Raw genomic sequence first — 12,534 nt, 5'->3', positions numbered from 1 at the left:
GCCAACAGAGGTTTCTGTAACAAGTTCTGCTACAAGAAGCAGGAGCACATGGCCAAAGGAAAAGTTCAAGGCAGGGTCACCTTTAATATCACAGCACTCAGTGAGTACGACCACCAGAGACCCTTCTGAATGATCCTCCAGGATCATAGTAGTACGTCCAGTAGGAGTCTGAAACATGAAAATAAACTCTAGGAAAATCATGTTTATGTGTTATATAAGAACTTTTTATCATCTGTGTGTGGTTATAATGGATAAAACCCCTGTTGTAAAGTCTCACCACACACAGATCAAGGAGAGATCATTCTGTATGTCCTGTCCCGGTAAAGAATTCCTGCTTCCAAATGCTTCCCATTGTGTTAGAAACATTTTTTCAGCCAATTTCAATGTCAGGATACAGATGGGAAACACAGGGCATGGGGCACAGGGGGGACCTGGGGAGGGCATTGTGGTCACCAGGAGAAGGTGGCAGGAACAGAGCAGCTGCTGGTGGAGAGGAAGGTGGGAGATGGAGGAAGGAAAACATTCCACTGACTTGTTCACTGTGGGGCAGCAGCAGGCAAAGGGGGTCTGTGCAGATCAGCAGTGCTTCCTGATACCTCTTGCTCCTTTGGGATCCATGTCCTAAAGCAGCTCCTCCCAGGTCAGTAACATGGAGAAGGAGCTCCCCATTCCCATCCTTCTGGGTCTCTCTGTGCCCTTTTCCACTGTTGTTGTTTTTTCCGAAAGCTGCTGCAGTCACAGGGCCATCAGAAGGGGTTTCACAACTTTGGATGCATCAGAATTTCACAGTCTCGGGGGTATTGATCTTTATTTGTTTTCCCTACAAAGCAAGTGGTCTTTTCCTTTGTTGTGAGAAATGCCTCTGCACTTCTAAAATTTCAAAAAGTTTATTAAACTACAACAAGGGACAAAAAATGGTAAAAGGAACACCTCTGGGTGCTCACCCACAGCCAGAGGCACAGCCACAGGCACACTGCCCACACCAGGAACACGCCTTATATACTCTTGCTAAGCCAACCCCCTGGTAAGCCAAGCCCCACATTCAAACATATTCCACTCCTCTGACACAGCTCCTCCTTCATCCTGCCTTCCTGGAGCTTGTGCAGCCCTTGTGGCTTCAGCTCCACACCATGGTCAGAGATCAGCATTACAGCATTCAACATGGACACAGCACTCACATTAGGAAAACTCCACATCTGAACAGAGCTTCTTTTAACATGATAACACACATAATATTCAACATTTGTGAGAGCCAATCACCATACTACCTGTTTATAACATCTGTGAATGTCTCCTCATTTCCACCTAACTGGAAACACTTCTTTCCAGAAGAGTGTCCCATTCTCCAATTTCCTACCCCCACGTGACAGGTTTCTACCATTCCTCATTTCTCTTCCCTAGGGGGTCATTGTCCGTCCAGCAGCAGAGGGATGCTGGTGATGCTGGTAGCACTGTTGAAGCGTCTGAGTGCCTGTCAGACACAACTCCCATTCTGGGAAGAGCTCCAGAATCATTGCCAAAACCTCCCCTGGGCTCATGGAGCACCCCTGGCCCCCGGACACCCATTTCTATCATTTCAGTGCAGGCTCACAGGGCCCAAGGAATGACAGCAATCAGCTGCTTGCAGCCCAGTTATCAGCACTAAGAGCCCACCCTAATTACTGCCAATCCCTTTGATAATGCATTGAAAGGTATTAGAGACCAGAGTGCTGTGAACTCCCTTCCAGCCCTTCAGCAGAGCTCCTGCTCCTCCTCAGTCCAGGCAACATTTGTGGTATTTTCTACCTGATCCCATACTGTCCCTTTGCCAGCAGTGACACCTCCTATTATGCCAGGTTGCTCCAAACCCTATCCAACCTGGTCTGGTCACTGTCAGGGATGGGGCAGCCACAGCCTCTCTGGACAACCTGTGCCAGGGCCTCAGCACTCTCACAGGGAAAAATTCCTTCCCAATATCCAATCTGAACCCACCCTCTCTCAGGGGGAAGCCATTCCTCCTTCTCCTGTCACTCCATGCTCTTGTGCAAAGTCCCTCTCCAACTCTCCTTAAGCCCCTTTAGCTCATGGAAAATTAAGTGTTTGCAGTTGCAAGGATTGTCCTGGTGAGGGGATGCGAGATTCCATAACTAGGGACAGAAACACGGTATCAGCAGGGAAGAGAATTGACAGTTCTAGTCTCAGGGTCACCACATGCGCCAGTCTCCAGCAGGAGCATCCCAGATCCCTGAGGCATGTAAGGCTGGGTAGGAATCATGTCACCTCAGCTTTCCAGGAATTCCTCGGAATTCACTGTAGGCTGCTGTCTGACTGCCAGGGCAGTGTAGAAGATGATTCAGGTGAAACCTGCAACTTTTTAAGGGCTGCAGCCAAGAGAGCTGCTCTTGGGTTTTTGTTTTCTTTTCTTTCGTCTTCGCTGGGGATTTTTCCTGTGGATATGCTAAGAATCACTGATGGCTAAGACCTCTTGGAGGCAGTGGGGAGAAATGTGTTATTTTCTTGGGGTTTTGTCTCTTTGGGAAGGACCAGGGGGGAACACCACGATACTAGAAGTAGGAAAAGGAGGGTGGGGGGCAGTTGCTGGCTGTCGTTCACTCTTGGCTTTGGACGAGAAAGGTCCCAGCTGCTATCAGCACCACCTGAAGACCAGGATCTGTCTCTTCTTCCACTACTTGACTCTGCACCACTGCCCTCGTTGGGATGCTCTCCTGCTTCAGGTTTCTATTTCTAAGTGTCCTGTTGGAGCACTGGGACCGACACTGCCCCAGGGTTCATGGGCAAACCTCTACTCCATCCCTTCCCACCTGGGACACAGCCACCATCACCCCAGTGCCCCTGCAGCCTCAGGGATCATGGCACCCGCCCATCAGGAGCCTGCCAGTGCTCACTGCCAGCTGTGACTGCACCAAAGGGCAAAGTGCCTATGGCCGAGAGGACTGAAACTGGATTCCTGTTCTGTCTGTTGTTAATTCCATAATTGCTGTTGTTTTGTTTGCCTTGTTATATATACTAGTAAAAAACTGTTATTCCTATCCCTATATCTTTTCCAAGAATACCTTAATTTCAAAATCAGCGTAATTCAGAGGGGGAGGGTTTATATTCTCCATTTCAAGGGAAGGCCCTGCTTTTCCCTGGCAGATACCTGCCTTTCAAACAAGAAGAGGGAGACACTGCCTGGCTGAGTTGTTTTTTCCTCAACAAGGTGTTGTACTGTGGAAAGTTTCTGCTTTCCATTGGATAGGAAAACAGGAGACAGGAAGAAAAAACCCTCTCCGATGTCAAAGTCTCCTGCTAATTACTAACCACTCTTTTAATAAATGCTTTCTCAATGTTTAGTCTTGTGTGTGCCTTGTGTCTCCAAACCTGACTCAGCACCCATGATTTTCACTCTTCCTTTCCTTTCCAGAAGCAGTGCCACCTTGGTTTCCCCTGCATTTAAGGCAGTGGGAAAAGGAGGGACAACTTCCTCCTGGGTAAGAGATGTAGCTAGTTCCCAGGTCTCTCCCAGGAGGAATGAGGAGATCTTGGCACTGCTAACATCATCCCAACCATTGCAGGCACGTGCCTTAGGAAGAGCTGTGGTATGAGAAAGGAACCTGCCCTCCTGACAGCAAGTCAGAATTTTTAGAATGGGATAAAAAAAGGAAATGAGCCATTTTGGTCACTGTTCACCAGGGACAAGCTCTGCAGAGAAGCCTGGATGTTGTTTAATCAACAAATTCTGAGGACAGAATTATCACACTGGAAACAAACCAGAAAAATAAATACAAATCTGAGAAACGGGTAATGACAAAATGACAGAGATGGATTTTGGCTGAAGCTTTGTGCTGAGTCTGTGTTCAGCTCCTCCTGAGGGTGACCAGCTTGAGGATGGAGGTGGTCAATGGCTTCATCAGACTTTGATGCTGGAGAAACAGAGGATGGCCTCATTCTGCAGAACAGCAGGATAAACCCCAAATTTCTGTGCAATTAAATGGTCAAAACATCTGGTGATGTGAATTTCCATGCTGAAAGCTCTTTCTGGTCACAGGCACAGGGGTTCAGTGGAGGTCACCTTTTACCCGGCATTTTACTCAGAAGACTTTAATAGTAGAATTATTGAATAAGACAAATTCCACAAAAAGTACAAGGGAATGTTTCTGTCCCTCCCAAGCTCTGCAGCCCTACCTAGTATCCCTTTTCATCACCTGGGAATGCAGGATGTCCAGATGTGCAGGACAGAAGTGGAAAGAGGCTCCGTTTGATCCCAACCCCTGTCCTGCCATCCACAGGCACCAGCCCCACAGGGATTTGGGAAATCACAGCCCTGTCCTGGTTGTGTCCCCAGGCCTTAAGGTATCACATTCTTTGCAGGCAAGAGATCCCTCAAAACACCATGAAACTCATCTGGGTAGCCAAAGGAGATGGAGTTCATTCCCTGGGGCCGAGGCAATGAGGGTCATTCCATGGGGAATAGAGCTGGGGAACAGCACTGAGCCCAGCTGCACTGCCTGGAGCCATGTGGGCATGGCAGGGAGGAGGAAAGCCATGCTCCAATGTGCTCTATGGCCAAGCATCCCTCCCACATTGCCCCTGGCAATGCCCCTGCTCCCTTCTCCTGCAGGAGTACAAACAGGGAGGGTGATGCTGTGGGTATTTATTAATCAGGTGACTTAAAGGAAACCTGTATCAAGGTTCTTCAGCACAGCAGTAGAAGTGATCAACAGGCTCAGACCCCCGTGTCCATGAAAGCATCATTTCTGCCAGCAGTTGTTTCTTTCTTCTCCTCAAAGACGCTCTGGAGGGAGTGCTGGAGGGACTCCATGGAGCAGGAGCTCCAGCACTTCCCTGCCAAGAAGTAGATGAAGGGTTTGATGCTGCTGTGGATGCAGGTGAACAGGAAAACCACCTGGATGGGCACAGGCATGTAACCAAGCTGCTGCAGGAAATTGCAGAGGCCGAGGAGGAGAGTGAAGAGCACAGTGATGAAGATAACGATGTCTCGTGTCTCAGGTTGCTTCTGCTGGGAGCCACGCTTGACTTTGATGATGTCGATTGTGCAGGAAATGACCACGGGTGCAGCAAAGAGGAGCAGGATGATGGCATAAATGGAGATGAGTACTGCCCGGCACTGCTCCTGCTTTTTTGATGGGCACAGGGAAGTCACCCCGGGAATGACGATGAAGAGAGAGAAAAAGGCCCAGTATTGGACACTTTCCAGCACCCACCACAGGCGCTCGGGAAAGTCACAGTGGCAGCAGAGCTGGAAGAGGAAGATCATGTACTTCCTGAAGTTGAGGAATGCCAGTTGGAACAGTGCCCAGTAGTAGGAGACCATTGACAGCTGAAAAAGGAAGCTCAAGTACCCCAGGGGCATGATAGCAGAGCAGAACACATCCTCCATCAGGAAGAGCAAGGTGGAGGGGACCGTGAAGAGAAGGAAGAGGAAGTCGGCAAAAGCCAGGTCAAAGATGCCGGAATTACGGATTTTCAGGCTGAGGAGCCAGAGCACAGCCCCGTTCCCAGCCAGCCCACAGACGCAGATGAGCAGTGTCACACTGTGTATGGCCATACTGCTGAAATCTATCTCACAGAGATCATCCCCTTCAGTGGGTGAGGCAGGAGTTGGGGACACAGTGCTCACCTCCATGGATGGACAGTGGGCAGGCAGTGGGATGTGGCTCTCGGTTGTGGTCAGAGTGGATGGGGGTCAGTGGTTGGAGAGTCCAGGGATGGACTATACAGCTGCTCAACAGCTCCCTGCAGCGAAAAGGACTCAGTGAAGCAAAGTGAGATGTGCAGGCGAGGAGGGTGGTGGAAATAGTGGGGTGGGAGAGGGAGGTGGTACAGTTGGGGTGGGTGGCTTGGGATTGATAAATAAAAGAGAATAACCATTTTCAACTCCACTGAAACTGCTTAAAGACTAACTGGACAAAATGATAAAAGGACGTAAAGATGTGGAGACTGGATGATAAACATAGCTGGAACCAGTGTAGAAAGTGATAAGGAAGCATAGAATATTTTTGGGCGAGTTCTGTAACAAGAAGCAAGAGCACGTGGCCAAAGGAAATGTTCAAGGCAATGTCACCCTTGATATATAGTGTTCAATGGATACAACCACCTGAATGATCATCCAGGACCATAAAAACAGTCCCTGTAAGGATGCATGGAAATTAGTTCTAGGAAAATGGTGTATTTTTGACTAGATAAGAAAAACCTTTTCATATCTATCTATGCTTATACATACATTATAATGGATAAAAACCATGTTGTAAAGTCTCATGGCACACACAGAAATAAGGAGAGATCCTTCTGAGTGTCCTGCTGCCTAATGCTTGACTTGGTAAACACCAGTACTTGGTACTAGATGCAGTTTAGATCTATGCACTAGTGCAGTACAGGATTTGAAAAATATGAAGACTAAAATCCTAAGGCATCCTGCCCCTCTCTGACATCCTCTAGAAATTCTCCCCAGGCAGCCTTCCCCTGTGGACGACCACACGGGACCCCCAGCAGTGTTTCTGTTCCTCCTGGCATTTCCATGCTTCCCCAGCCAAAGAAATGCCAGTGGACCTATCCATCTACTGCCTCTTGTTTCTCTGCAGAGGAGGTTGGGGGTCTGGACACCAGGGATGAAGCTTGGGAGGAGCATCTCCAAGAGAAACACTCCCTCATGGCTTGATGAGGCATCCTGGGGTGAGCAGCTCATGGGGAGGGACTGGAGCCTCAGGCACGAGGCTGGAAGGGATGGGAAGGACGGGAGGTGGGTGAGCTGAGAGGAGGAGTGGGATGGCAGGTTGGTGTGGGAGGTGTGTGACATGATGGAGCTGGTGGGAAGATGTGGTGGAAGGTGTGGGATGTGGTGGGACTCGTGGTATTGTGTGGTATGTGGTATGTGGTGGGGCTGAAGGAAAGGTGTGGGATGTGGTGGGGCTGGTGACCTCAGGGTAGCCACAGAGCAGCGGATGATGCCCCTTGGAGCCTGTGGTGACAAACACAGATGTCACCCTGCTCCTGGTTGGGGGTGGCTGTGCTGAGGACCGCAGCCTCCTCCTGTCCTTGCTGCTGCACCATCCAAGCCCGCTGAGGGAGCAGCTGAAGGCAGAGAAGAGTAAGAATTTCTGAAGGCAGAGAGTCTTCTGCACCTGGCTTACAAAATTAAAAATTGAAGGTCTTCAGGCAGATGTCTGCTGTGACACTCTGGGAGCAGCCAGGTGGGAATGCTGAGCCCTTGGCCATCTTGTCCATCCTGTCCCTGCTGGCTGTGCTGGTGCCAGTCCAGCTCTGGGCACTCGGGATCGTGGTTGCTCCAGGTAGCACAAGTCTTGGGTGTGTCCCCTTCCTCCAACCACATTCCTGGCTGGCAGCAGGAGCCAGAGTAAGCTGGAAAGTGCTGGCAGAGGGGGCAAAGGAAGCTCAGGGTTCACAATGCTGTTTATTGATATTGGGCCACAGTAGAATGCAGGAACCAGGTGCCAGGGGAATTTTGAGATCACAGCTGTGTTAGGAAGGATCCATTTAGGGGAACAGTGCTCTAGGACCTGAGAGGGAGGAGGAAAGCCACTCGCCAATGTGCTCTCTGCAGAGCATCCCTTCCACATGGCCCTTGGCACTGTCCCTGCTCCCTTCTCCTGCAGGAACACATGTGGGAGGGTGATCCTCTGGATATTTATTAATTCCATGGCTCAAGGAAACCCTACGCTACTGCCCCATGGTCCTACATTGGTGTAGTTGAAGATTTCAACAGGCTCAGGCCATTGTGTCCATGGTGGCAACATTCCTGCCGGCAGTGTTTTCCTCTGGCTCCTCAAGGATCCTCTAGAGGCAGTCCTCGAGGAACTCCATGGAGCAGAGCCTCCAGCACTTTGTTTCTGAGAAGTAGATGAAGGGGTTGATGCTGCTGTGCATGCAGGCATACAGGAGAACAACCTGGGGGGACACAGTGGTGTAGCCAAACTGCTGCAGGAAATTCCAGAGACTGATGGGGAGAGTGAGGAGCACAGCGAGGAAGACAATGATTCAAGCCTCTTGAATTGGTGCTGCTGGGAGCTGCCCTTGAAATGAATTGAAGTGGATTGGGCTGGAAATGATGATGGAAGGAGTGAAGACGAGGAAGTTGAGGGTGTACGGGGAGATGAGAGGTCCCTGGCAGGGCTTGCGTTCCTATGACTAGCACACGGAAGCCATTGCAGAAATGGCAGCGATGAAAGTGATAGAAAGGGCCCACAGCATAGCACTCACCACCACCCATGGAAAAGCTCCTGGAAAAGGCAGAAAAAGCAGCAAAAGTTGTGGAGGCACAGGGCCTAACGGAGACCATGGCTAAAGTCCTAAAGACAACAATCTTAGCTTTCCCCTGAAGCAGTCACTCTCAGGTGGACCCCTATGTGGTTACGGTAAAGAGAAAACCTCTCCCACAATGCTGCTCAGTTGTATGTAGATACTTTGTACCCCATTGGCCCTCTCCCTTTTTCCCACCCCTGGATCTTCAGATCATTTGCCCTGGTACTCTACCCCACCCCCTGCTTTCTCCATATAAATCCTGCTCCAACAGACCTTTTTTGGTCAGTCTCTGTCCCTGGGTCCCTTTTTGCAAGGAATAAAGATCTTTGTGGGGTCCCATACAAAGGCTCCTGTCCGTTTCTTCTCTGCTGCAGCAGCAGCAGCTCAGAACTGAGTTGAAATCACTCAGTGGCAGCAGATGTGCCTGTGCCACCACGATGTCCGTTCAAGGACGCTTGTCCAGGGAGGTCACAGTGCTCTGGCCATCACTGAGCGCTGCAACAAATGAAAGCCTGAAAAGTTTTTCATTCCCACTAGAAGTTTTGCTAACATCAACGAAGAGATTGATTAGTCATTTATTAATTTCAGAGATCATTTAAAGATTGCCTTAGAGCGACAAATTGAAAATTTGAATCTTGGCGGAAAGTTTTAACAAAAATTGCCATAGCCTATGCAAACAATCAATACAAGGCAATCTTGCAGTCCCTGTCCCCCGACTCAGGCCCAACCATTAAGCAGATGGTAGAAGCCTGCACCAAACACTCCACCACTGGAAATACTGTAGCACAGGCAGTTGGAAAAGCAATTGCCAATGGGGTGGCGGGAGCCTTTGCACTAGTGTCTGTAAGAGAAGACCAAAAATGTTTTAACTGTGGATATTTTTTTGAAGCTGTCCCTGGCTAACACCTTTTCGTGACCATCCAAAGCACCATTCGTGGCCTAAACGGCGACGGCCTTACCAGCAGAGCCCAGGAAATTCCAGGCGGAATGTAGAATGGGCCCATATGACGACACTAAATCAGAGCCTGTTTTGCCCTGCTCTGCCCACCATTGCACAGCAGAAGGAGAACTACATGCCAGCTCTAACAGCTCTGAAGATCCCACCACATATCACCCAGATGCAGCATAGAGATCAGTTCAGGTGGGAACCCAGCGCCAGCCGGTAAGCAATTTATCCATCAAAAACCTCATAGAAGATTGCATCCACAGAATACCAGTGGGAAAGTATGGGCCACAGGATGCTCCTGGGACATTTTAATTATTGGGGACAGAATTAATGGACCAAACGTAATCCAGGTTATATCTGAAGTTCAAACTGTGTATACTGGGGACAAAATCCTTGTCTCTCTCATGTGTACTAATCCACTATTTAATCTGTCCCATTTGGCCATGTGGGGTGAGGACCCCAATCACCTTATGGGGAATGGAGCTTTTGTCCCAATGGGGGACTTCAATCAAGATTCCAAGCAGGATTTTTAATTGGGGCCACTGTAGGGTGCACCACACCCATCATCCCTTGACTCACCTGGAAACAAGACCATCCATTGTGGGACGACCAGTGGCCCATTTCCAATCAAAAATTGTGCACCTTAGAAGCCCTTGAACGGGAGCAACTTTCCATGGGCCACATAGTTGAGACCAATAACCCTTAGAACTCCTCTGTCTTTGTCTTGAAAAAGCCAGGCAAGCACAGGAGGAGGCTCCTCCATGACCTTGGAAAAATCAATGAGGCCATTGAGGACATGGGTCCCCTGCAGCCTGGCCTGCTCTCACCATCCATATTGCCTCAGGACTGGAAACGAGCAGTCATCAATATCAAGGATTGCGTTTTCAATATTGTCCTCCATCTGCAGGTTGCCTCCTGCAGGTTTGCTTTTTCAGTCCCTGCCCCTAACAGACAGGCCTCTCTAAAACAATACCACTGGCTAGTCCTCCCACAGGGCATGAAGAATTCCCTGACCATATGCCAGTGGTTCGTTGCACACATCTTTTCAGTGGTCAGGAACCTGTTCCCTGAGGCGATCACATTCCACTATATGGACAACATCTTGGTCTGTGCTCCAAATCCTACTTACCTGGATGTGACATTAAAATAAAACTATTAAGGCCATTGAAGAGGCAGGTTTCAAAATCCAAGAGGACAAAATCCAGCATACAAGCCATTGACCTACCTTGAACTTCAGATCTGTGAGTGGACTGTTATGCCCCAGCAGCTCAGCATGAAGTATGATCCCAGGACACTGTGAGATCTCTATCAACTCTGCAGCTTCATCACTTGGGTTTGTCCACTGCTGGGGATAATGATGCAGGACCTCACGCTGCTCTTCAATCTCCTCCGTGGCAGCAAGGACCTGGATTCACCACACACCCTCATGCCTGAAGCACGAGAGTCCATTGTCAAGGTCCAGGAGGCCATGTCCTCATGGCAAGCCCATCGCTATATGCCCACCTGCCCTTTTAAGTTGACAAGGCCTCTCACTTTCATGGCCTTATCTTCCAATGGGACACCCACTCAAAAGATCCTCTAATTATCCTTGAATGGGTGTTCCCACACCACCAACCAACTAACTAAAACCATAAGCACCTCTCAAGAGTCACTATCTAAATTAATAAGGAAAGCCAGAGCTCACCTCCACTCTCTTGCAGGGTGTGAGTTCACATGAATTCATTTACCATTGGCAACAATTGGAGATTTGGAGCATTTGCTGCAATCCCATGAGAACCTTCAGCTCACCCTGGATAACTACCCTGGCCAAATTTCAACCTGCTGCCCAAGCCACAAATTATTTACTTCAAATTTCAATCTGGTCCCCAAATTTATTCAAAGGAAAGCACCTCTCAAAGATCTGACCATCTTTACCGAAAGCTCAGTGGACTCCCAAAAGTCAGTAATGACTTGGAAGGATGCCAGGATGCAGTGGTGAGAGGCTGATGTCCAAGTAGTGGAAGGATCACCGCAACTTGCAGAATTAGCAGCTGTTTTCAGGGCTTTTGAGAAGTTTCGAGAACCTATAAATGTGGTCAACATTTCTACATATGTTGTTGGGATGGCTATGAGGGCAGAACACTCACGTTTAGAAGAGGTCTCTAAACCAAATCTGTTTAGGATGCTTTCTGAATTAATTCACCTCATCTCCCACAGGAAGCATCCGTTTCACAAAACGCATGTGAGGTCAGACACCGACCTCCTGGGTGCTGTTGCAGTGGAGAAATGAAGGGTGGGTGCACTTGCCCTGATGGCTGAGTCAGCAAATGGTCTGGACACCTTTGCCCAGGTGAAGATGTCCCACACTATCTTCCATCAGAATGTCCCAACACTCATGCGCATGTTCCATCTATCTCAAGACCAGGCTAGTGCTATCATGGCCACTTGCACAAATTCTCAGTTGTACCAAATGCCATCCCTAGGCTCTGGGGTCAACCCCAGAGACCTGAACAACTGCCAAATCTGGCAGACTGATGCAAGTCACTTCCCAGCTTTTGGGAGAATGAAATACATTTATATCTCAGTGGATACGTGTTCCAGCACAGTATTTGCTTTGTCCCATGCAGGAGAAGATGTTGCACATACCATCAAGCATCTTCTCCTGGCGTTTGCCACTGTGGGAGTCCCTGAAGAAATAAAAACAGACCATGGGCCTGCTTATACCTCGTGCAAATTAGGATATTTTTTCAACCAGTGGGTAGTTAAGCACAACACAGGCATTCCTCACAATCCCACAGGGCAATCCATTGTGGAAAGGACCCATGGCACCATCAAGTGGGTCCTTGATCAGCAGTGGGGAGGGACAGAGACCATGTCTTCCATTGAGAGACTCTGTAAGTCTCTGTGTGTGATAAACTTCCTAAATTGCTCTTTCCCTGAGCTGACCTCCCCTGTACTCTGGCACTGCTGAAGTTTGGCCCAAGTCAAGCTCGATGAGAAGCCGCTGGTGCTGATCAAAGACCAGGAGACCCAAAAAATAGCAGAACCTTTTCCACTGTTTTCCTGGGGAAGGGGGTGTGCCTGTGTGTCAGCCCCATCTGGCCCAAGATGGTTCGCAGGGAAATTCATTCAACTATATTCAGGGCCAATAACCCTGCCCCCACCGAAACTAACAAAAATACTCCCAAGCCCAACACTACAGGACTGAAAGACCAGAGAGAGACAAGCTCCCTGGAGACAGAAATGCTGCCTAACACGGCTCCTGTCAAGACCAGAACATCTCGTCACCCAATCTCCAACAACACTTACCTCCAAAACAAACACTTCTTCTAAAACAAGACTGGAAACGA

At 49.1% G+C, this 12,534-nt stretch overlaps 2 protein-coding genes across 2 annotated transcripts in view; both read right to left on the bottom strand.

The window, feature by feature from the left end:
- LOC130253432 (mas-related G-protein coupled receptor member H-like) overlaps positions 1-12,534 on the bottom strand; it is a 67,936-nt gene that overhangs the window by 19,298 nt on the left and 36,104 nt on the right. The window lies entirely within an intron of this gene.
- LOC130253460 (mas-related G-protein coupled receptor member H-like) lies at positions 3,653-5,726 on the bottom strand. The gene has a single exon (XM_056492049.1). It carries the CDS (start codon positions 5,624-5,626, stop codon positions 4,706-4,708), a length of 921 nt encoding a protein of 306 aa, XP_056348024.1. The 5' UTR covers positions 5,627-5,726; the 3' UTR covers positions 3,653-4,705.

The sequence above is a fragment of the Oenanthe melanoleuca genome, chromosome 5 (assembly GCF_029582105.1).
Source record: "Oenanthe melanoleuca isolate GR-GAL-2019-014 chromosome 5, OMel1.0, whole genome shotgun sequence".
Classification (NCBI taxonomy): domain Eukaryota; kingdom Metazoa; phylum Chordata; class Aves; order Passeriformes; family Muscicapidae; genus Oenanthe; species Oenanthe melanoleuca.
Note: the sequence above shows the minus strand (reverse complement) of the source record. Positions and strands in the feature narration are given on the sequence as shown.

Coding starts and splice junctions, on each gene's coding strand:
- LOC130253460 (XM_056492049.1), bottom strand. CDS start 5,626: ATGGAGGTGAGCACTGTGTCCCCAACTCCTGCCTCACCCACTGAAGGG.